The sequence below is a fragment of the Dermacentor variabilis genome, chromosome 1, assembly GCF_050947875.1.
Source record: "Dermacentor variabilis isolate Ectoservices chromosome 1, ASM5094787v1, whole genome shotgun sequence".
Classification (NCBI taxonomy): domain Eukaryota; kingdom Metazoa; phylum Arthropoda; class Arachnida; order Ixodida; family Ixodidae; genus Dermacentor; species Dermacentor variabilis.
In genome coordinates, this window is record NC_134568.1 from 105,742,738 (window position 1) to 105,768,236 (window position 25,499).

At 40.9% G+C, this 25,499-nt stretch overlaps 3 protein-coding genes across 5 annotated transcripts in view; 1 reads left to right on the plus strand and 2 right to left on the minus strand.

Moving 5' to 3' along the window:
- LOC142582493 (serine/threonine-protein phosphatase 1 regulatory subunit 10-like) overlaps positions 1-1,530 on the minus strand; it is a 63,796-nt gene extending 62,266 nt beyond the window's left edge. The window contains exons 1-2 of the mRNA XM_075692294.1: positions 1,203-1,530; positions 581-650 (exon numbers count right to left, since the gene is read on the minus strand). Of these exons, the coding sequence (XP_075548409.1) occupies positions 581-583 (3 nt within the window). The 5' untranslated portion in view covers positions 584-650; positions 1,203-1,530. The remainder of the gene's footprint in view (positions 1-580; positions 651-1,202) is intronic.
- A 294-nt stretch (positions 1,531-1,824) lies between these two features.
- mRpS18B (mitochondrial ribosomal protein S18B) lies at positions 1,825-24,606 on the plus strand. The gene is made up of 7 exons (XM_075692348.1): positions 1,825-2,007; positions 2,342-2,507; positions 7,070-7,167; positions 8,332-8,403; positions 10,540-10,606; positions 15,423-15,482; positions 24,454-24,606. Exons 1-7 carry the CDS (start codon positions 1,849-1,851, stop codon positions 24,525-24,527), a joined length of 696 nt encoding a protein of 231 aa, XP_075548463.1. The 5' UTR covers positions 1,825-1,848; the 3' UTR covers positions 24,528-24,606.
- The window catches only part of LOC142582501 (uncharacterized), a 148,446-nt gene continuing 144,577 nt past the window's right edge, over positions 21,631-25,499 (minus strand). For 2 of the 3 annotated variants that reach the window (XM_075692305.1, XM_075692315.1), the window contains exon 17: positions 21,631-21,758. The gene's annotated coding sequence lies outside the window, so the exon portion shown is untranslated. The remainder of the gene's footprint in view (positions 21,759-25,499) is intronic. The other variant, XR_012828451.1, reaches the window with a different exon arrangement.

Sequence of the window (25,499 nt, forward strand, 5' to 3'; positions counted from 1 at the left end):
ATGGCAAACCCTGATGCCAAGCATTGTCCTTAATGTTAACAGGTCGATAATGCAAATACACATTTAGGAAAAGATCATCGCACCTTTATACGGACACTAAAATCTGATGGCCCAAGTAATTCTGAACGAGAGCCCCTAAACAGAAGCTACCTATAAGTTCACCACATCCTAGGTATGTCAGTGAGTGCAGTAAGGACTACACCATAAAATCAATCTAAATTTACACAACATCAGTGTCTGCTTCTGTGACAAGTATTCAGGAAAAAAAAAAAAAGGACGTGTTTTATTTCCTTTACGTACCCGTATATTTAGATGAGAAATCTGAACCTCTTAATTGGGCGTGTCAAGATGCGACAGACAAAATAGGTGGTGGTCAAATGATGTTAAGTAGTAATCGATGGTGCAGGACGCGCACAGTACACGCATAAAGCCTGCCGTCGTATACACGAAGTTCGAAATAACGCACGCCATACGGATAACAAAAAAAAAAAAAAAAAAAAAAAACTTCCGCTTCGAACTATCACGAGCCTCGCCGACGCCGCGCCAGAAGCCGAAAACAGAAGCGTAGTAAATCACTCACCATCGCAGATTTCGCTCAGGAAACGCGAATACTCGTCTATCAGCTGGTGTTCTGCAACATAGTCCGCATACTGCAAGAGAGCCGGAAGCGACACGTTAGCACGCAGGGTTAACTAACCCTTCGCAGCGTGGCAAAACCGCATACTTGAAACTTCCATACGCATTTCACGACTGGTTTCTAAGCACACCAGCCAACTAGCCTGTATACTTAGACGCTATGAAAGCAAGATGCGGCCCGTTACGCAGCCATGGTGTGCACGAGCGCGCCATCTTGGACGCAAGGCATAGGAGCATGCATAGGAGGGAGGCAGTCTTATGGGCAGCCATCTTGGTATTGGGGTGACTCAGCGTTCCATACGCTTTTATCACGAACTCGACTGAACGCTTTCTAACGCTGCTATTTTGTCCAGCGTACATGCATTGCCCCTTTATCTTACTCATTTAATTACTTCACTCAGCACCACGGGCTCTCAGCTCGAAAGCTGCAACACCACGCGGGCTAAGCGCGGTATTTCATTACTTTTTCACGCGTTAAATCGCATGCCACCAGTAAGTTTAATTGCGTACTAAAACAATATTGTATCTTTTCCTACGGCATATAGAGAGAATAAAACGATGCGTACCTTTTATATTTTTATGGTATATTTATGAATACGCGATCTGTTTAATGCTGGCGTTGCCTTTATACAACCCGCGAACAGGAAAAAGACCGTGTTTAGTTCAGAAGAGCTGGGGTGTCCAAGTCGTTCAAAGGAACAGTATTTTTTTCTTTTCGTGGTAATCCCGCGAGCTCTTCCTGGGTCAATTTTCGAAGTCCTCAGTCTTTCAGGCAACGGCCAGTCACTCTGCAAAACAAAACATGTACGGGAACATAAGAAACGTCGAATTTACCATCAAAGGTCACAGCTTCAAACGCAAGGGCGTACAGAACAGCACATTCTCGGAAAGACGCAGAACAAGCGCCCGTCACCTACCTCAGCGATCGCAAGAATGGAATGTGGCACGTGATCACCGTTGCCTATGCGAGCTCACAGCCATGGTAGTCAGTACGATCCAATCTTCGTTCCTCTCTAAATCAAAACGTTAGTAATTTATTTGCAAATAAAATTTGTTTTATTTAGCTTCGGATAGATACATGTTGATAAGTTAGACATAAATATTTTAGAGTTGGTTAATATTTAATTGAACGGCTACTGACGACGCCAAGCGACAATGCAAATGATTTGAGACGAAGCCAAGCAATGACTTAAGACAAATCCGCTTGCTAAAATGGCTGCGCTCGTGCGGCAGGCGAGTTGGGCGAGGAATTTGCGCGTTGCGTTGAGTTCTCCAGTTAAACATTTAGAATCATTTCAAAAGAAATCGTTAGGTTTCGAGCGTTCCATATCCAAAAAACCTATTTTTGCTGGTTTCTTACGTTCATCTCAGGTGAGCACTTATATGTGATCGATAAACACTTCTGCATGTGTACAGTAGTGAGCATCCCAGAATCGACGATTTCGTGATACTTACAGGGCCTTTGTAACTAGATGCTATTAAGCGAATTTGCAGAACCGCGCTAAGCATCTGTTCATCTTGTACCGCTTTAATATTTAATTTGTTTGCTTTCGTGAGATGTTTTCGCACCGAGTAAATGAAAGGTACTAGGTGCAGTAACCGTAAACTTGCACTTAAAAAAAAAAAAAAAGCAGTAATAGTAAATGAGTCTCGTAGTTGCGATGTGATGATTATGACATTTCATGTGGTGTAATTCTTTTGGCAGAGCTGCAGAGAGTTGTCGACGTCAGTTTGCCGTCCTTGTAAAGACGATTTGCAAAATGAAGAGGCCGGAGCTGATACTGAAAATGCTGACGGTGACGACAAGCTGAACGTAAAGAAAGTGACGCTTCACCCTCCGGAAATAAGCATCCAGTACCTAGAAAGCAAAGGTCTGTCCATGTTTTGTTCATTTCTGGTAGAGCACTTAGCGAAGATCTGCCTGAAGCTATCATGGCAGAAACGCGCTGCTTAAACGATAACATTGGAATATATGCCACTGATAAAGGTGCCTTAATACACTTCCACTCCAAATGTGTTTTGTCAGAGTGTAAATGATGTTTGTAGCGCTAAAAAAGAAAAAAAAAAGGCTTAATACTCTTTTTAATCCGGCCTCTCAGTATTTGCTCAAATCTTGGGAAATACCTGTTTTCCACAGAACTTCAGTCACCTGGCACTTTTACGCGTATCGCGGGCTTTCTTTCAGGCTTGAAAAAAAACATGTAGCACTTATTAAGCAACAAAAAGCTGGATCTGAAATATTTCAAGATGGTCTACAATTTTCTCATTAGCACATTTGCTCTGTGTATAATATTTGAGAAGTAGATTAATTAATAATAACATAAATGTAATTAGACAAAATACAAAAAATGGTCTGACTTGCTCCAATTACTGCAAACAACATTACCTTGGTTCTGTCCACCTATGTGGCATATGTATATTTTTTAATTTTGTCACAAGTTACGTGGGACACATGGTGTAGTGTGTGTGTGTGTGTGTAGGATGATGCTATGCACGCTACAGAGTGTGCCCCTGCTGGAAATGGCTGGGTGCACGATGCCCAGGTGCCGCACGGTGATGCTGCGACATCCCTTGTAAGGCTTGTTATTTCAGCAGTACAGTAGCTTGCCTATCGAAACCTACATTAGCCAGCTATACCGAGTCTGGCTTAGACTTCTATAATTCATGCACCCAATCGCGGAGCTTCAGTTATATTTTGTTCTGACCCAATTATCCCCAACTTATTTTTAACCTAGGCTTACCTAACCTTGCACCAACCTTAATCTATGTGATAACATGTGCTAAAAAGAGTTTCACCAGTGCAAGAATTGCCATTCCCTAGATGATGCTGCATTGTCGTGCACTCAGCCATTTCCAGCAGGGGCGTACTCCAAAGTGCACATAGCGTCATTCATATATATATATATATATATATATACGTATATGTATATATATATATATATGTATCATAGATAGTGCAGTGCATGCGTAATGCGGAGGTTTTAGGTTTGGCTCCCACTGGCAACAAGTTACCTTTTCGTCTACTTTCATTCTGCCTTTTCCTTATTGTTTTCTATATTTCAGCTTCAACCACAGCTAATTACCACTATGCTTTCCTTGACTTCATTGCCTGTTGATTTTATATGGTAGTGATCAACAAAAATCGAGCCCATCTGTTTCCCTTCTTGTTCATTCATAGCGAGTGTCTCGAATCTGGCAGCTGTGATGTCATTAGATAGCTTTCGTGGGTTTATTTCGCACATGCTTGCTCTTAAAGCGGCCCTGCAATGCCATTTTCAGGTCCCCATATTTGCTGTATATCTATTCTCAGCATGTCGTAGAACAGAGAGTAAAAGGAATTATGAAAATTGACCCGAACAAACCTAGGTTATTGGTCGGAGAAAACTCAGAATACAAGCAAAATGAAAGCTGCCCTCCATTCAAACATTTACGGCTTTAAGGAGTACAACTCACTTTCCCATGGCATCATATGGTGCCACTGAATAGCAGGAGGGCTTTAGCTGAAGTAGCCATACCACGGTTTCCAAGCCTGCTCAACCTGTTGCTGGCGTTCGCATGGCCTCCACGATCACTCACGTGCGCGGTCAAATCTCAGAGGTCATGGCGTCGCTTTTCTGGTTACAACAGCGTCCATGAGGCAGGTAGCTGTTGGCACACCAAAGTGCTCAGCAAGTGATGCATCATTACTCTGGCTCTGCAATACTTAAAATGATTGTAAAATGGTAGTGCCGTAGATTTTTTTTGCATACTCTCAGTATCGTGTGAACGTCACTCGCACATTACATTTTTAACCAATCATCATAGCAGCACTCTAACATGTGACATCCTGTCTACGAAGTACACAAAATCACCACATCGAGGTGATGTCATCGGTGCTGCTCAACAAGCTTTCCCTGGCGCATTGCAAAACCCCTTTAAGTTCGCATGTTACATGACACTATCTGGTAAAAAAGGATGCTCCACATGTGCCCACCAAGACCCTAAGTGGTGCTGGCTAACACTTCAGGACTAGATCTAGTGCACACATAGTAATAGAAATTGTCTTTGTCAAATTGCTAACTATTTGTGTAGCTAGCATAGTGTTTTTATCAGAATAACTGATACCCTTACCTCTAAATAACTTGTGTTATAAAGCCTTCAAAAAATTTTTCACCAGGCAAAAGAGATAGAAGAAAAAAATTTTATATATGTGTGTTGTGCAATGCAATGAATCGTATTTCTATGTAGGCGGGAGTGTTGTGGTTACGCAGCCTGCTTTAGCTGTGGCGTGAAGGATAGCATTTTGACATGTTATTACTGACATTTCATTACTCAACTACATGCACTTGAAACGCACAGTTCTTGCCCTACGAAGGGGAATACACTTCCCTTTTCAAACAGATCTTTTTTTAATCACCTGTGGCAATTCGGATTCTGCATCTTCTGGTGGATTATACTTAAGAGGCAGGCAGTTGCATGACAAATCACCGTGTCCATGTGAATGCAAGAAAAAATGACAGAAGAACACAGCATTAATTCCCTACATCTGCACCTTATAGAAAATAGGGCACTGAGGAAACATAGAGATTGTCTTTTTACATCCAAATATGTTGGCTAATTTTTTTTGCAGAAAGACAAATCCACACTTCCGAAAGAAATACTGATATAAGTTTGTTGCATGGTCTATAGGGGCGGTTTACAACATTGTATTGTCTTATTTTAAATGTTACATCAAGCAGACAGGCACGTTTGAGTGATTGCAAGAATGTAGCAAAAAGGTTAATGAAGCTCCGTTTTATGGGTTTCATGTGTTACACTGACAAATATGGCGCTGCTTTCCATATTTCATAGATGCATATGTTTTAGGTAAAAATAACTCTTAAATGATGAGATTAACTAGAGGCTGAATATATCTGTTCTTCCACTGAGCGGTGCATCAGCAGATCTAAGGCAGATGTGTGTCATGTGAAGTGTATCACAAGATAGTTGCATTGTAAGTTTTATGTCTTTTTTATTTTCCTTTTTTGTATTTTTGCTCTTAAACTTGTAATTACATGTGGTTGTATTTACATATAGATACAGCAGGTCTGGACATAACCTTTATTTTTGAATAAATGAATGAATGAATATTGTAAGGAACTGCTTTATTCCAGCTGAGCTCGTGCTACTACCACGAGAATCAAGCTTTGCTGCTGGTGATGATATATACAGATGAAGCTGATATGTGGAGATGATGAAGTTGAAAGTCAGGCATATGTTGCACTCACAATATATATTTTATTTAAGAAAGTATGACTCCATGGTCTGTGCTGAGGTACAGGAAAATGGGTAAGGTATGGAGAAACAATTTCTAAGTCATGTCCATTTAACAGAAATCTTCATATAGCCATCCCACAATGTGCTATGAAATACATTTGTGTTACAGTGAAAATTTTCTTAAAGAGCCTCTATCACTCGTATGAGGAAACTGTGCAGGATGCCATGGCGTCCACATTTCGATCGTGGCAGAAAGCAAATACACTCATGTACCAAGACTTTGGTTGCGCATTACAGAAACCCAGGCGGTCAAGTTAATATGGAATCTCCAGCTACTGCATGTCTCGTAGCCCATGATTTGCTTTGGGACTCCCATATTTAAGTAGGAACTGTGGCATGTCTGCACTTCTTATTAAAGCACTAAAACATTCTCTCAAATGTACACATGTGGCCTGCATCTGTTACTCCAGTGTGTACAAGTGCAGACTACCTTGCATGTTCTTCTGCTTTGAGGTCCTGCACTGTCCAGGTTCTTGTAACTCTTGTAACATGGTTTCTAATTCACCTCCCGGTGGGGCTAGTATTATGGTATATGCACCTAGGAGCATGCCCCAAGGCCACTCCATTCCTGCAGGGAGCTGCTAGTCAGCATACTATGTCAGAGGACTGGGCTGGAATAGCGTGAGGATTCTCTTTCAAATGATTTTTCTTATTGTGCTTCATGAATGATCAGAGTGGCACCCCACCCACAAATCACTGAGATCAGCTGGCAGTAAATGTTGGATAAGAAAGGAACAGAATCAAGCAAACTGAATCCTTATGTTATACTTGGCCCTTTATTGAGACTGTTTATTTTGCCATTTTTTTTTAAAGCAAAACACATATGAATGTTGACGTAGTGTTTTATTTGAGAATACAGAAAAACATAATTGCAGTGAATTTTGATGCACTTCATACTAGTGACAGTCACGTCATCGTGTATGCCCTCTCTTTTGGCATTTTCTACACGAATTAGCTCTGGAATGTGGCAGGAGAGTGCTGTAGCCACATCCTCTACAACCTACATAAAAAATTAAATCAGTGTGCCTTTGATTTAAGGTGGGACTGTAGTCTTTTTGTATGATTGGTTCACTCATGCAAGAGATTATGTATAGCTTGTTTTGAGGCATACCAACTTGTCACGAACTTCTGTTCGCAGCCTACAAGGACACCTATGGTGATGACCCAGTGTGGACCATGTACCGAAGAAATTTCAAAGGCCAATTTCCACCACCAAAAACACGGCGTACATGCATTGTGAGTAGTGTGGGAAACCTTCATCTGGTTTTATTTTGCAACCAGCTGAATATATAGAACGTTTATCAACCATAATTTACAATGATGCGCAATGCTTTCGCATTCATCTTGGCACCAACAAGTAGAGGGACACTAAAGAGAAACAGTAATTCAGTTTAGACTTTGGTAAAGTATTCCATGAAAACTTTATTTTCGTTAATTTCATGATAAGAAATTGATTATTAATAGAGAAAATGAAGGTCAAAACTTAATTTATTCAATTTCACACCTAAACCCTAGCGACGGTACATCAGTGTGATGTCATGGATTTCAAAATATTCTTCCGTGTATTGGGGGCACATTAAATATCCCCAGGTGGTAAAAATAATCCGTAGTCCCCCACTATGGGGTGCCTCATAATCCAATCGTGGTTTTGGCGCGTAAAACCCCAGAATTCATTCTTAATGCAAGATAATTAGGGTGTTCTGCCCGGCCAGCTTGCTCGCCCCGGCGAAGAGCTTAATGAAATCTGCTTTCTTCTGCCTTGGGGGGCTGTATAATGAGGGTGCTCCTGGCTTTCCTTTTCTTCTTAGGTATAACCTCTGTTATTACATGTTCAATCTGTGTATCCTCAATCTCGTCATGGGCTATGGCTATAATTTTGTTGCTAACGAGGGTTGCGGTTCGTCCGCTCTCTTGGCACTTGTACCCTCGCAGCATGGGTGTGCAATTAGTTTCTTGAAGCATAATTATATCTGGTGGTGTGCCTTTGGTATAAATGAATTGCTGCAGGAGGAAAGAGAAAAGTATGGAATGAGTAGAGGATACAACTCGGTATGGTAAGTGCAGTTATAAGTTCCACAGGTATGATGTATTATGTAAGGAGAGTTTCTCAGGTGGCATCAAAGACATCATACAGCCAACAAAAAACTACATGATCATCTTTGCAAGACCCTTTGCACCAAATTATGTACTAAGGAAAGTTTTTCTTTAAATATTTAGACATAAGAATAGTGCTGTAATTTCAAAATTATACAGGGTGCTCTTGGGTTAACAGGCCATTTTCGTGGGGTATTACGAGTGAGTGAAATAATAAATGTGGGGGCATAAAATGTAAGTGTATGTTAACAATGCTAGTGTCGGCGTGTGTGTTTTATCTGTTTACTGGCGTACTTCACTTTTCAGAAGGCGGGCTTGATTGCCACGGGCAGCCCCTGCCCTCTATGCAGAGATGAGTACCTTGTCATTCACCACACTGTGAGTCACTGAACCAAAAATTTTGTTAGGTTTGTTGCATTTGAAACAGTTATTATTTCTGAGCTTAAGGGACAAAAAAAATACGTAAATCAGTTTAGACTTACAATGTATTCCTTCAAAACTCTGTTTTCATTAATTTTACGCTAGCAGGTTTAGTAGTAGAAAAGAAAATGATGGGCCAAACATACATCTTTTTTCACCAAAACCCTAACGCTAATATGTCTGTGTGACATCATGGATTTCAAAATGTTTTCTTATCTTTAGAGCATAGTGGCACAGTAAACTTTCTTGAAACTTGTAAAGTTGAGTCTGTCGCTCCTTTAGCATGAATGTAGCCAACCTTTACTGGTAGAAAATTAAGGGGCTCCAAGCAGGTGCTGTAATTACAGGACATTACAGCAAGCTGTTGTGAGAACTTCAAGGTGACGTCACTACCTGTCTTCATTTTTTTCATATTTTCTGGCTTGCCAAACCTTTTCTCATAGTAAGAGTGGCTTCTTTAGTATTGTAAATGTGTAATTTACTAACGTACACCTCAACTTATTTTTCTGTTTAGTGTCTCTTTAAAACGTGTGTTCTTTCTTTCTTTTTTTCCCCCATGTGAGAGAAGTATTTGAGTGCATAAGCTTCAGTCTATAAATTTGTTAATGCTGCCCTTGGTAAAAAGGCTGTACAAGTTTTCTTGTTTTCTTTTGTTTGTTTTTTTGACATAGGATGCATCTGCGCTTAGCTTGGTTTAGTGGTTGCATCCTAGTAACATATATCTTGATTGAAGTACTAATTATTTGTGTAAAGATCTGGCAGGCTAGACTTCATGAAGTTTAGAAGCAGTATATGAGCTTCACCTTGAGTAAGCTAGTGTAATATCTACACTGTCATTTTAGAAAGTCTCGGTAGAAAATTAGTTGAAATGCACCCATAAAAGTAGATAAACTGTTGTGTACAACATTTCTGCCATGTCTGTAAGTCGAAGTCTTTTTGTTGGCCCTTTGCAGATAATTTTATCAAAAGCATTAGTTTTATTTGTACAAATAACTCAGTTCTTGGACATTTGACATAAGAGGCTTGTGGCAGAATGTAGCAGCATCATGTGCGAAACCCTAAGCGGTCTTTAGCAGGCTTGGACCATGTGCAGTCAAAGGTGCACATCCATGTGAATGATAAATGTTTGGAGTGTAAAAGTTTTCTTTGTGCTGTTGCATCCACCATACACCTGTAAGAGCACTGAGAACATCCTCATTTAGTGCTTATTATGCTATTACCACCCACACAGCCTAGCCTCTGCAGGCCCTCATGATGTCAGGATGTGTCAGCTTTGGTTACGCATTGGTATGTTATCATGGAGGTTCCGGTGACCAATGGTAGCAGTTCCAAAGCTGATGTTAGCAAAGAGAGGGCATTGGAGTCATCCTTGCCGAGACACTTGAAGGGCAAGAAGTACAAAGCACTAAAACCTGTTTAGAGTCATATTAACAAAACCTCCATGTTAACTTGGGTGCTAACAAAATGTAGTTAAAGGGGCCCTGAAACACTTTTTGAACATAATAAAAAAACATAATATATAAACATAATAAAAAAACCTATATATATATATATATATATATATATATATATATATATATATATATATATATATATATATATATATATATATATATATCTGCAATCTCAAAACAACAGAAAAACCATTTCATCTTTGCACTGTCGGTCTACACGTGACAGTTACGTGTTGCTGGGTCTGCTGCGTGTGGCCTCTGTCATAAAAAAGCGTAGTGTAGATACCGCGGCGGGGCCAGAGGTTGTTGCCATGAGCCATCTTGCCACCAAGACATTCAGCCTTTTGGGCGGGCCCAGCAGGGCATTGCCCCTTTGCGCCCCTTTTCCGTCTCCCTTGTGTAGCTTCCAGCACGCTAGTGGAAATGAAAAGAGAAAGCAAGTCGCCCATTTGTCTGATAACTAGGTCTAACTTCACTTGTGCTTGAAGGTTTTGAAAAAATGTTTGCGAGAGAGGATTCGTGAGATAAAATAATTTACGTAATAGTGATGTCATTCAATGATTAGTAAAGCCAGACTATCTGTTCTAGAGACAATTATTGCATTCTGTGATCATGAATATTTATCTCTGGTCTCTTGCAGAACACTAAATTACTAACTCAGTTCATTTCACCATACACAGGAGAAACACTGCAACCACAAAAAACAGGTGAGTGTGAGAGAACAAATAGTAAGTGTAGCAGGAATTATGTAGTTGTGTGCAGAGACACCTTGTCTAGCAACTAGTGAAATCATGCTTAATGTAGAGCCCCAGGTAAGTCAATTCAAGCCTAAATGTGCAGCTTGCACTGCAATCGGTACTGTGCTCCAAACAGAACATTTTTGTTCAGTGCATTGGGCTCTACCACTACCTATCTGACAGGTGGAAGAAGGCTAAGCTAAGACTTCACTCAATAATTTGTAAGTGGACTTCACCTTGTACCTAAGGTACAGTATGTTCCACTGTTAAAGGGAACACCTAACCAGTAATAAGTCTTATATAAATGGAACATTTCTTCATCTTCAAGTGGCCAATATAATATACAGTTATGCATTAGAATTTTAGTCTGTGGGCTTTTAAGCCATGTCTAAGTGATAATGGCAAAACAGTATGTGCGTGTTGCGGACACTAAAGGCAAATATTAAGGCAACACAGATTGTTAAAGTACCTATCCAAAAAACTTTGGGGTTTTTGTTTTGCAGTAAGAAAAAACTTAGTTACAGAGAAAATCACGACTGAAGTTTCTGCATTCCTCTGCCGCAATTTCAATAATCCTTTCACTAGTGAGCCAGTGTGACAAAGAATACTTCACCACCACCATTTGTGAGTTAAATGGAGCCCCATAGCTGTCACTATAACTTTTTTGTGTGATGTGAAGGGATGGCTGGTAACCGAGACAAAACAGGTGCAGTCATGAGACCAAAACAAAACATGTGCCTATCGTGAACATTGCCTACTAATCATTTTAGAAGGCTTATCACCATTGGCCCTGTTAATGCCCCCTGTAAGGATGCTTTGGCTTCTGATGCTGGACACCATTTCAGCAATTTATGCTCATAATGTCGCATGAACGCAATGTTTCCTGCGGCTTGCAGTCAGCATGAGCTTTGCAAGACAAAAGAATCAGTGCAGTCTTACGTGGTAATGAAACTACCGAAACATGAGAGCACGGATGCTGTGTGGTTAAGCAAAAATTAAACTTTTTGACCATCCACAGTATCGTCAAGGGTACCGTTTAATTAGTTCTTTTTGAGAATCCAATAGCAGACAACTAGCACTTTCTTCCATTTTAAAATGCTATGTAGTCATATTTTTATTATCAATGATTGGCTAATAATAAACTTAACAAGGTGTCTATCATCAGGGAAAACCTGGAATTCTTAGAGAATTTGTCAGTTCAGGAAAACTCAGGAAAATGGAAAAAAAATTGAGAAAATTTTCACCCTAGCTCGCTTGAATCAGGGAAATTAGTATACCTACAGTGACCAGAATAAAGTAAAGATTTCAACTGAACCTATGCAATCCACAAAATAATGGTGTCTTATGCTGGTTTTGTTAGTGTGAGCTTGGCCATATGGTTGAAATATCAGCACAATTCATTCAAATCTAGTAGTCCATCCCGCCTGATCTACGCTTACTGGTAGCAGTTATTGAAAATTATGGGCTGGCGTAGTAGCTTGGCAAGCTAGAAACCACCATATCCCTTCTCTAACATGCACCCTGTAGTGTCATAGACTGCCAGGGAATTTTCATAGTCAAGGAAAACCTTCAAAATTCTGGGAATTTGAAAGTGTTAACATGGGCAGATGGATAGCGGCAAAATTATAACGAGGCAGTGTGACTTCATTGGGCCATTGTTGGAAGGTCCTTGTAAATTAGGAAAGCGTGTCTTACACTTTCCTAATTTTCTCACTCACCTACTCAAGCTTTGTTCTTGGTAATATTGATGCCTTAGATGTTTTCAAGCATTATCCTATTACTTTAGCTTGACTTTGTGTCTGCCTTTAGTGTACCTTGCACAGTGAAATGTACTGTACAAAGTGGTGAAATGGCGATGCAGGGTGAGGCTGTCTGTGCCATTTATAGGTATTTGCATACATCTTTTCTGTTGCTTCCAAGTTCGTGGCTGTGGTTGCTGTGTGTGATAGTATCAAACCAGAAATATTTTTTCCCAAATTATAAACATTTGCTGCTTACTAATTATTATTAGTAATAGTAGTAGCAGTAGTAGCAGTAGTAATTGGTTGTTTTGCTGTACTAATGGTGAAAAGGAGGAACACAAGGGAAATTCCTGCTTACCACGCTGTAGCTGTCTAACATTATGACTGACATCTGAATGGCAGTCAATAGAGGGGGTAGGGTGAATAGAAGTATAATACAGGAAGCGTGGATAGGAGAGAGAATAGACAGTAGATATTAATGAGGCTGTATGCAGTTGGCAGCCTTAAAAGAGAAAAAAGTTGGAAGGCAATTGAAGCTCCAGTTGAAGTCGATCTTCCCAAGCAAATTTGGGATGAGAATGGGGCGGAATCACTAGCGCTTGACACACTATCGTGTCACTCCCCATGTGAGGGGGAGGAGCGTCAGACCACAATTTTTTTACTGCACGTCGGAATTGGCCCACATTTTCACATTTGATGCCGTGTTCAGGAGCATCGATAGGAGAGAGAATAGACAGTAGATAGTAAGGAGGCTGTATGCAGTTGGCAACCTTAAAAGAGAAAAAAAGTTGGAAGGCAATTGAAGCTCCAGTTGAAGTCGATCTTCCCGAGCAAATTTGGGATGAGAATGGGGCGGAATCACTGGCGCTTGACACTCTATCGTGTCACTCCCCTTGTGAGGGGGAGGAGCGTCAGACTACAATTTTCTTACTGCACTTCGGAATTGGCCCACATTTTCACATTTGATGCTGTGTTAATCATTTTAAAATATTTTTCGGGTATTACGTGCCAAAACCGCCATCTGATTATGAGGCACACCATAGTGGGGGACTTCTATGCTAGAAGTCTTCTGTTCGTATCTGGCCATCAGGCAATTTGATTTATTTATATTAAAAGTATATATAATATATGCAGTAGAACCTCGTTCATATGTTCCCGTTATACGTACGTTTTCCAGGCGCCAACGTTCGCAATCGAGAACACAAAAAAAAAAAGGACCCAATAGAATTACGCTTATTTTTTACCGGTTCATACGTTCCTGGAAAGCACGATATTATGGCACCAACGTTCAGTACGTCGCCAAACTGCGATCGTATGATACGTTTTCCGGCCGCTAGATTCCGTGTAAACAAGAAAATGCGCGGGGCGGGCACGGTCGAGAACAGTGTATCTGCCGACCGCGGCAGGTTCACCGCTATACTCGCCTGCCCGTCTCACGTGAAAACGCCGGCGCACACTCAGTTTTTCATTTCAGTACCAGCAAATATTCTCCGGGGTAACGCGGCATTCACAGCTATCGCCGCCAGTCCTATTGCGATAAGCATCTTCGCCTATCTGTTTCACCGCGCGTAGTGTCGTCGGTAGTGTAGCGCGCGCTCTTAATAGGCGACAACCAAAACGCGCCGCCGTTCCATGTTGCAGACTGCGGTCGTATACGTTTTCTGGCCGCTAGACCCCATATTAAAAAGAAAAGGCACGCTTGGTATGGCCATTAGACCCCATATTAAGAAGAAAAGGTGTGCTTGGTAGAGAGTAGTATAAGCTGCGTGTAAACGATGGCGCGCACAGCTTCTTATTCGGGTATTAGCGAATCTCCGCCCGGGTCGTCTCACGCCGCATTCAGAGCTACCGCCGCGAAACCTATTGCGATAAGCATCTTTGCCTATCTGTTTTACAGCGCGTGGTGCATAGTGCCATTGGTAGCATACTGCACGCTTTTAGTAGGCGATAATCTGAACGCGCCGCCGTTCCCTGCTGCAGGCTGCGCGATGTGGACATCACGTTTCACTTCGGCGGCATCCGGCGTCGCCCACCAGCTAGATTTCGTTTCGGTTTCCCGTCGCCCTCTTAAAACACCACGCAATAGGAAATTAACAAAACGCATCTCGGGCCGCCGGAGCACCACCAGCTCGACGCGCGTCGGCGTCTCGTGCCGCAACGATCCGCGCGACACGTCGCATTACGTAGATGTCAACAATAGTTGAGTCTATGAAGTTTTTTTTAGTTACTTCGGATTGTACGTTTTCCCCGCTTTTTTTTTTTTTTTTAACGTATGAACGAGGTTCTACTGTATATATAAAAGATCATGGCAATCAGTGGCCAGGCCCAAATGGGCCTGGCCACTGATTGCCAGCACATATCAGCCCACGAAGACTAGAAACATACCCGATATAGAAAAGTGGTGGCAACTCGCTAAGAAAGACATTGTCTTAAAAAACAAACAAACAATATGCATATGGTTTAATCAAAGAATTTGGATATGAATTTTAGATATAGATATTTTGTGTAACCTAAGAAGATTTGCATCGCACAAGGTTTTTCTGTAGCACTGACATCACGTGTAAAGTGGTGCTACTTTTTTTTTTTTTAATTTCTCAAAAGTTGTTTGTAAATAAACAATGGAGCTGCACAAAAAATAGTGTGCTGTGTGCAGCATAAGTTTGCATTTTCAAATGTAATCTACATGTCATTTGTTTAAACATTAACTCTTCAATGATCTTTGAAGTTGGTACAGTATACTTACTTTTCAGCAAATAACCAAAACAGAAAAGTTACCCGTGCTTTGCAAGACAGCAACTAACAAGGTGCAGTTACTTTTGTCTTTGCAGAAGAGCACGTGGGTTGTGTTTATTGTATGATAATTTGGTCATGCTGTTTGTGTAAACTGTATGCTGTACATCTCATAAAGAATGACAAAGCTTGTCATGGCACTTATTCTGTCAGTGCCATGTGGTTTTTATGGGTAATGTATACACTATCTTTTTATCTGTGCTTATTATTTATCACGGACATTGTGTCCTATTAAAATCGCTGTTTTCCTGCAGGTTTGTGCAGAGAGAAACAGTTCCAGCTTGATCTGGCCATCTTAAAAGCCAAAGATTTAGGTGAGTCATTTTCACGAGTCCTCTTCCATTTGCCACCATGTGCAAAACCTTGTTATAGCACAGTATCCGAATGAAAGTTTATTGCTGTGGTAACCATATTGCTTAACAGGCTTAACCTTTCTGTTTCATTTTTTTTTTATCAGAAAGCAACCAACATTTTCTGAATTTTTTAATGGCTGAATCATTGTGAACAGCTTTCATTTATGCAATATCGGCAGTGCATTTGTTATTTTATGTTTTCCTTACTCTTAGTTATTTTTTCATGTTCTTAAGTTGCAGATAGGCTAGGCCATAAAAGCAGTCTGTGTGAAGTGCAATATTTCTTGTAACAAAAATCAAGCATGCTATTGTTGTCCTCTGTGTGATGCATTATTGCTGGCATAGCGAGGAACGGAAATCATACAGAAGCTGGTGGTAAGGCATTTTTGTCGAGCTGTGTCCATGCTAGAGAAGCCACCAGAAGCTATAAATCTTTTTCGCAGTTGTTGGTACTAAGTTGAAGCTACGAATAGAACTCACTAGAGCTTTCCAGGTCTAATTGTTTACTTGATGCGAGGAAACATGCCAAGACACCACAATTTCAGCATTAAAAAAGGCAGTCACTATAGCTGCCTCACTCCATGCCACCATTTCTAAAACCCGGCGGAGCTGAACTTCTGCTTGGTTTCAACCAACTATGCACTCAAAAAATAAATTTCCTTGAAAGCTGGTGTCATTTAATAGCGCAGCATTCCCACAGAAATTATGAAAACAACTGCTACACTTTTGTGGCACTCACTATAGTAGGATACATCTTAAAAAAACAACAGTTTGCAACCCTGGCACACGGCTTGCGCGGGGTTGTGTTACTCCGCTAGCCAATCACAGAAGCAAATGAAGTCATCGTAATGCGATATATTCAAAATGGCGTCGTACTTGATACCTCCGGAGCGTCTGCCATTCTTGAAGAGTCTTTTCATCGGTGGAAGCGATGAGGTGTGCAACAGACATGTGCAAAGTGTATGGAGTCTGAGCATTTCACTCATCAAAAGTCCATGGTACAGTTCATTTCGCTACCGAGTCCATTTTACTCATGAAACTTCAATGCCAACTGAAGTGAAATTTGGCAGTAAATAGTTGTAGCAAAGCAAACATTTTATTTCAGTTCAATAAAGAATTGGACTTTCACTGTTCCACTATAAAAGACGAGTGAAGACGTATAAAATTATGCGCTTATAATTTTATTTTTGTGGTTACTGCCTTATTTAGCCAAACAGGGAAAATTTGATGTACAAACTATTTGCAGCCTCACGGACGAACAGTGGCTAGCGGTTATGAGGGTGTGGGCTGGGCTTCACTGCGGACTTAAGTTGTATCCGACTATAGATGAAGGGAAACCTCTGGACTAGCGAGACTTGTTAGTGCAATATTTTGGAGGAAATGCCTAGACAAGTGTGACTATACAATCTTACTACCACAAGATTGTATGAGTGATTGAGCTGCCAAGCATTGAAGAATAAATACAAGCCATAATTATGTAAGAGCTGCTAATTTTCTTTATATTCTTAATGGGCTCAGTTGTGACATGCAGGCTCTGTATTGTGCATGCTAATGAGCTCTCAAATGCTCAAAGACGACCTGCATGTGCCTCGGCCTTTGAGGCTCACCAGATCTTACAATGGTGCAGACTTTATTGCTTGTCACAATGTGTGTGCCTCGAAAGCTCTTTCACTACTATATAAGCATAGGCATAACCTTCAGGTAGCAAGTAGTCAAACAAGAGTTTACAATATTTTACGTTAGATCTTTTCTTACTATGGAAGAAATGATCCTTTCTTGAAAGCTCTAGTCAGAATTTTTTTATTGAATACACCTTCAGGATTGCAATAATGTGTTACGAATCAGCGGAAAGCTAAAGAAATTTACTTTTCAAATATAGAAATTTTACAAAATGCATGTTAGGGTGTAATATGTAATATTTACATTGTTATTCTGATAACATAAAAAATAAAAGGGAGAAATACAGTTGAGCTCAAATCCAACAAACACCTTAACCCTACAAAATGTATTTGCTTTATCAGGAGTTTGTTATAATTGGATTTGCTATCAAAACTTCGGATAATGAACTGAACAAGGTTCAGTAGATATGCTGTATTTAAGAAAAAATATGCAGATCCACTGTACGTGATGAAATATATGTACAGCAAAGTTTTAGTGAAGCAGTTAATGCATACAATTGTGTTTACTAAATTGTGTGCAATGTGTAATGTTGTGTAGGGTTTATCCACAACAAAAGTCACATCTTTATTCTTGTGCAATTTTTATGCACTACACTGCTCACAAGCTATGCTGAAATGCAAGCACAAAATGAAGTGCATGCGCAGTTTCAGATGTCTTTGCAGCAATGTCACGAGGACCAGATCGATGTACGGTGCTTGTCTAGGGAAGAATGGCGATGACAGGTGTTTGCACAGAGGAGCATGACACATCTATACGTCTTGCATTATAGTGACACATACTAGTGGCGCATACCAAATGGCTAAATCCAGGAAAACTAGCTCAAAGGATTTGTTAAATATAATGTGCTATTTCATCAAGAGGTCGGTAGTCTTTAGAGAAACATGTGGGCCTGCATTATATGTGTTTAGGTTTTGGGTAGGGTTTTTTTTTTTTTTTTTAACACAAGACAGATGTGCACTTACTGGCACTACTTTGTTGGTCAACACACAGGGGTTATTTATATAAACCCATTTGCTGGTACTACTTGTGTTCAGTGTACGTATAACCTTTGTATATACAGGATGGCCTAGCTAACTTCAACCAAGATTTTTAAAAAAACCTATGCGTTCTTCAGAGCAGAAATCACGTGGATGTTGTTAGCTCAGGACAATGCGTTGGCGGGCTAGTTGGTGCAAATACATGAATACTTTGTTTAGGGCAAAACAAAGGATTCATGGATGTTGTTAGCATTTATCTAAACTTACGGTACCATTTTTTTGTTCATCTTTGTTTGAGTAATTAGCCGAGATAAATTAATTAACTTTTAAAATATAGCTTGAAATGTTAAGGAGTCAATAAGAAAGTTGTGGAGCTTCACAAATGTTGCCCAACCCAGGTGCTTCTAACGAGATAGACTTGGCGTGAACGTTTTTATTTGGGAAAAACGAAAGCCTGCGGAGTAAAAGAAATACCACGTGACAGCGCGTTCTGTGCGCCTGAATGCACTGCGATTACAGTGCTCTCATGAGTGATTTGTAAAAACATCACCAGCGTCTCGCCTTCCCTTCACTGACAAGAAAGGGCTTCATCCCTTGCTCAGCTCTGACATTACCGGCAGTGGCTGGCGACGGTGCTTCGGAAAAGCGCTTTGTCAGCAGCCGCTCGCGCCTATCGCCGAAGAATGCGCCGTCATCAGCCGTTTATTCCGATATGATGAGAAGAGCAATTTTTTTTTCCAGTGTTCAAATTGATGTAGAACAGAAAAAATACACACAAAACATGCATCATACATCTGGAACCTGTGCGAGAGAAAGCATCATTTGTTACAACGCCGCTTTTCTTCCAAGCTGTGCCAGCGGCTAGATGTATGTGAGCTCAACTGTCTATTACTGTCATGTCGCGCAACCGTTTTGAAGAATTTGTTTGCAGTGCCTAAAGCTTGCCGTACTCAAGCGAGCAGAAAGCGAACATGGTCTTAGTCTTGGGAGCAGTACGGGGCGACAATAGGAAAGCTGCCAAGGTATACCGAAATTGGCAATGTGGGGGAAGACCACGCGCGAACACAATTATGAGGAGTTACTTGACACTGAAAGTAACAGGTAGCTTCAGTAAGACGCGACACAGATAGGGGACCATCAGCGAAGAGGCTGAAGGAGACATTTTGGCTTTCATGACTGTGAACCCTCATTCCAGCGTGCGTAATGTGAGTGGTGAGGTCGGCATTTCAAAGTCTTCAGTGTCAAGAGTTCTTAGGAAGGCTGAAATGCATCCATATCACCTCTAACTGCATTAAAAGCTGCTAGAAAGAGACCTTCAATGGTGGCTTGATTTCTTAAATTGGATCCTTGTGAACAGTGATGAAATACCGGATTTTGTTGACAGAGTGCTCTGGACAGATGACGCAACCTTCTCCAGAAATTCTCAAGTCAACATCCATAATGCGCATTACTGGAGCAATACGAACCCGCATTGGTTGGCGCAGACCGGACACCAGTACCAATGGTCATTCAGTGTGTGGTGCAGCATCTTTGGTGGAAGAATAATTGGCCCCATATTTTTTGACCACATGCTCACTGCTCAGTGGTACTTGAACGACATCTTGGAAGGCCCAGTCGAAGATTTTTCGCTGTGAGCTTCCTCTTGCGTTTTTAAAGTGAACTTGGTATATCAGGACGACGGGCTCACAGCAGCAGCCTTGCCCGAGCCTGGCTTGAGAAAGCTTTCAAACGCCAGTGGGTCGAGCGGCATGGACCAGTGGTATGGCCTGCAAGGTCACCGGACTTGACACCTCTTGACTTCTTCTTGTGGGGACATATGAAAGACCAAGCATACCGCAAACCTACAACTACACCAGAAGCACTAAAGGCAGAGATTGCTGAGGCCCGCAGCAAGATACCGTTCTGCGTCATCGAAAAAGCTACATCAGACGTGCTGAAAAGGTGCCAATACTGCATTATGGCAGAGGGCGACTTGTTTGAACACATTCTTTAGACAGACATCGCAGGGAATAAATCTCTACAACCATTATCCATGAAAAGAGCCATCTGTATGAAACTCTTGTACGACATGGAAAAGGCACGTAAGTAATATGAAATTACAAATTCTCTGCCGACAAGGAATGGACAGGAAACTAAAAAGCAACCTTCCATGTCTGTTTACAATTCTTCCTTTTGTGACAACCAGTGTAATTCACACGACGTTATCAAGCTTATTATAATGCGTGTTTGCTTGTTGGGGTCTTGCTCCCAAATTCGAACTCATGAGCTTGTCATGTTTCCTTTGCGTGCGTTCTGCTAGCCTGAGAGTGCAATTATCGCTGCAGAAACGGGAGCCGCGCTGTATTTCAACTGCCGCCCAAACCAACTGGCATCTCGGAACCAAGCACGACGTAAAGCTCTGTCATGAGCAGCACGAAAGGCGTGAAGCGAGCAATGTTTTTTACAAAGCACGGTTGAGAGCACTGTAACCGTGGCACATTTGGGCGCACGGAGTGCACTGTCGCGTGGTATTTTTTAAACTCCGCGGGCTTTCATTTTTCCCAAATAAAAACGGCCACGCTAAGTCTGTCTCGTTGGAAGTGCCTGGGTTGGGCAATATTTGTGGAGCTCCACAACTTTCCTATTGACGCCTGAATGTTTCAAGCTATATTTAAAAAGTTAATTTATCTCGGCTAATTACACAAAAAGAAGATGAGCAAGAAAATGGTACTGCAAGTTTAGATAAACGCTAACAACATCCACGCGATTTCTGTTCTTAGACTATGTTCTATATGGCACAATAAGTCTGTAACGATGCCACAAGCCTTGAAATTGAACATGGCACTCATGAGTCACCCGTGATAAGGAAATAGTTAAAGACGTTGAGGTGGGAAGGTCAGTAACGCTTAGAAGAGGTAACGTAGTGAGAGAATATGCAGGTGTGAAGTGTGTTCAGCTCACACACAGCATTAATTGGTCCTGTAGCGGACTTAACTAGGCTGGTGTCCCTAATAATGAGCTAATTTTTCTCTAAACAAAAGGGATGTGGTGGTGGAAAGCAGACAAGTAGAAAGACAACACCCTTTTCTCCAGTGTTCAGTCTTATCTCTAGCCATCGCCATGAGAATTTTTGATGAGTAGTAGGAGCAATGGCAGTGAGTGCTAAAAGTGTCTTACTTTTTTACATTTATTACTTTTATGGTGTAGGCTAAATAGGGTGCTGTGAAATGCTCGTCATAAAATAACTATGTAGCTGTGCAGTGTAGAGGATTTAGAAAGTGAAACTGCAACAATTTTTTTTTGTCAGAATATTTTATTGATGTTTCAAAGCCCTCACAAGAATACAGTGTTCACTTCAGTAGAGCACATACCCATGGCTCAGTGCCTAGATGCTGCAGTGCAGCAGTAAGATGAAAAAAAAAGTTATTTTATGGCCTAGCCTAATATTAACCTTCTTTAATGAGTGAAAAAAAAAACTACAGTTCGTTCACGGCGATTAGTACCGTGAATGTCCTACTAAGCATACTGTGTGCAGACATGAGTCACTTGCATGTCCGTATCCATTGGGTGTGTTCATTGGCAGCATTGCAGCACAAGAACCCTGTAACAAGTATTGTTATAGGTAAACAGTACAAATGGGACACTAAGGTATAAGGTGACATATAATTTACTGGCCCTTCTTTCTCCTCTTTTTTTTTCTTACTTCTAAAAAAGAAATACTGAGTCAGCAGAGAGTGGTAAATTACTTTAAAAAGCAGCTGGGTTCATGGAGCAGAACTGATAGTTGGGCGAGTTGGTACGAATTCATAGTAAAATATTTAGCACGCACAATTGACAAGCGCTCGTGTGTCCCCCTTCACTGTGTCCTTGTCAATTGTGCGCGCTAAATATTTCACTATGGGTTCATGGGTTTGTAGTAAGTCAGAAAAGTGATATAAAAGACTTGGTAATGCCATCTTAAAATTTCCAAGAAGCCTTCCATCGTGTCACAAATTGTGGCAACTAAATGATGCCTGTCTGTTGTTTATGATTAGAAAAAGATGACTGCATAACTCGTAAATAAAAGGAAATTGAGCCACCGAACGATATTGTACACTCATATGCTGAATAAAACCATGAAATCTGTGGCGTAATGCACAGTTACATAATTTGTGCTATGGCTAAGGTAAAATAATAAAAAAAGAAGAAAAAAAGACTTCAAGGTGGACCATTGAGAATACTGCAAAAAATACTAGTTGACTTAGCAGTGAACAGTTTTCATAATTAACTTCATTTACTTAATTCACACACATCAGTTGTATATGGCAACTAAAAAATGAAGAATTAATGCTGAGGTTTCACATGCCAAAGCCACCACAACCTGATTATGAGGCACGCTGTAGTGGGGGACTCCGTATTAATTTTGACCACCTGGTGTTCTTTAACGTGTGCCTAAATATAAGTACACAAGCTTTCTGGCATTTCACCCTATCGAAATTCAACCACCGCAGCCTGAATTGAACCTGCGACCTTAGCTCCACAGCGAAATGCCATAGCAAGTGGTCTACCGCGGCAAGTTGTGTATGGCTACTGATACCGGTATTCAAGTAATGACAAGTATGATATAACAGTTTGAAATAAATTATTGCGAATCAGACCATTTAGTAAAGCTTTGCAAGCCTCTCTCCCATTTCTAAATGCAACAGCACGAAAGAACGCGCACACCGAGAAGGAGCTGAATACCACAGCGCTCCGACAGATAACGTCTGGCAGCATTCGGGGCACTTGACTGAATCGGGCTACGCAATGCCAGTGCAAGCTTCAGTTGCAGAAAACTTCTTAAAAAGATTCTGTGAAAGCAGAACAGAAGGCTCAGACAAGCCAACAATGATTAGCTCTTGTATTGTGCACAGTATACCAGTCGTCAAACCTAATTACAAATATATGCACTGTTCTACATAGAGTACGTTATGCTGTTTTTCCACATATTCCCCACACCCGTTCACACACTTGTCCCATCGCATCGATAAATTTGAGGTGCTCCTGTCGTTAGTCAGTGACGCAGGCGCTTCCCGGAACGCTCATTGTCATGCAAGTCCTCATGGCCTTTTGCAAACTAACACCACCTCACACTTCTCAAAGCGACACACTTTTCCCCATACGTGTGCTGCATTTCCCTGTGGATTTTGATGGGCGTTCGTCCCTTGCTCCATAGAAAATGAATCACACTTCATTGCTCGTACGCCGTGGACGTGTGAAGCATAACTGCCATTTTCAACAACTGACAGCAGCGCCATGCCGCAAAGCTACCGACATGTAAGGCTGGGTTGGTCCAAGAAAGGTCCACTGCCGGGAATGGATATGTTGACTTCGCATTTACAGTTGTAATTTGGCTAAAAGAAATAGGGGCAAAGGCTTTCTTATTATCCCTTGTATGTTACGTTAAAGTCTTTTAAGTGCAACACCACAATCTGCATTGATGCTTTTTCTTACATACAGCAGTAGCTATTATAAGTGGAAGGGCTCCCACGACAGTTTACCAAACACTATAGCCACAAATATGCACTTTTAATACTTGGCAATTTCTGATCATTGAGCACAGTGGGTAACAAACTTGTATTTTCTTTCCTTGGCTTGTTACTTGCTCCGTTTCTGGATTTATTCCTTTGCAGAAGTTCCATAATATTAAAGTGATTCGTTATAATAGAAATTTCAGCTTTAACATTGCAGTAAATTGATGAGCGTCATTTTCTGACCCTGTGAGTGTCAATGAAACTACTCAGTTCCTCAGGAAACAATTTGATAATATTTACTTCCTTACCTCCACCATAATTCTGTCCCTTTTGAAATCCCATTTAAGCCTTCCCAGTGAAATTAAATTTTGATTCGATGCTGAATTTCTCTTCAGATTTGTACATCACTGTTCATTGTTACTTAAAGTGTCTTGGTTTGCTTTGAGCTGACATGTCACTGCCTTTGAATTGTATAAAAGAACTTGTACGGTGTAGCAGGCAAAAAGCATTCTTTTTATGATGGACTTGTCAGCATGTATAGATTGTCTCAGAGGGTAGGCTCGCTTACGTGAAAATGAATTTCTGCATGCTTAGATCAAATGTGCCCGAAAAAGTCGCGCTCTCTTTGTTTAGCTATAACATATAGCATGCGTAACTGATGCATGTGGCCTTACTCTATTGATTGCCTTTACAGAACAGCAAATGGTCTGGGAATAATTTTGTTATTTTTGTGTACACCCTTGTATGTTAAAGTATGACATTTTGAATATAAACTTTCTTCTTTTTTCTGTTCATTGGTGCTAGGATTGATCAGCTACCAAGTGCCATTTAGGCATTACGACTACAAGGACTACTACCCACAGCTCCAGGAAACCTAGAAAGAAATTGTGGCTGGTCTGCCTGAGTAAAGGGTTCCCTTGCTTTGCATAATTATAATAAAAGTCATTTGCAGTCTCCTATATGCATCTTGTCTTAGTTCTAGAATACGCATTCATAAAATAAGCCAATAGAGAAAGCTTCCTAATAAGCGCTGCTTGTGAAATGGCTGTCTGTGGAAAAAAACATTTAATTTCTTGCATGCTTTTTTCACACGATTTTTCACATGATTCCTCCCGCAAAGTGCACAGCGAAATCCTTAAATGTAACTGACTTAGTGCCATATATATCATAAGTCGGTTGGTTATAATGGCCACTTGCCTGCTCCTAAAATCACGTTCCACATGGTACCTACAGTTTCAAAGGCTGTTTTGATCGCCGTCGCTCCTGAGCAATGCTGGCTGTGCTTGTGGACAACTTTCTGTAGCCATGACGAGAAAGCTACAGGTGTGGAGTATCTACACATGTGTTACTGCACCAAGTAGTCCGGCATAGCTTGACCATGTGAGCTTGAAGGCACTTTAGGTTTCTTGGAAAGTGAGCTTTGTGTCCATGTGCGATGGTTTCACATTTGACCAAATGCGGAAGAGGAAAGCTGATTAAGTAAAATTTAACACTCAGTAGTGTGTTCTGTCTTATTTTATTATACTAAAATATGTTTGTTTTTCTGTTCCCCAGCTTAAACTAATGTGAATTAGTATGTGAAACTATTTTCGGGAGTGGTCATATGCTCGTATGCACTTTGCTTTCATAACTTTCCCTTCAGTGCCACCATAGAGTTGATTAACACAGAAAGTCGTCGACGAGTATAACCTGCTCAAGCCTGGTTACATACACATGCATGTGCAAACTCGGGGAAAGTGGAAGAAGGGACAATCACCACCATGCCCAGAGAGCAGTTTTGTTTTTCTATGCCGTAGGTAAGATGGTGGATGGTGCTTTGCTTCAATGTTGATTGAATCGGATCACTAGAA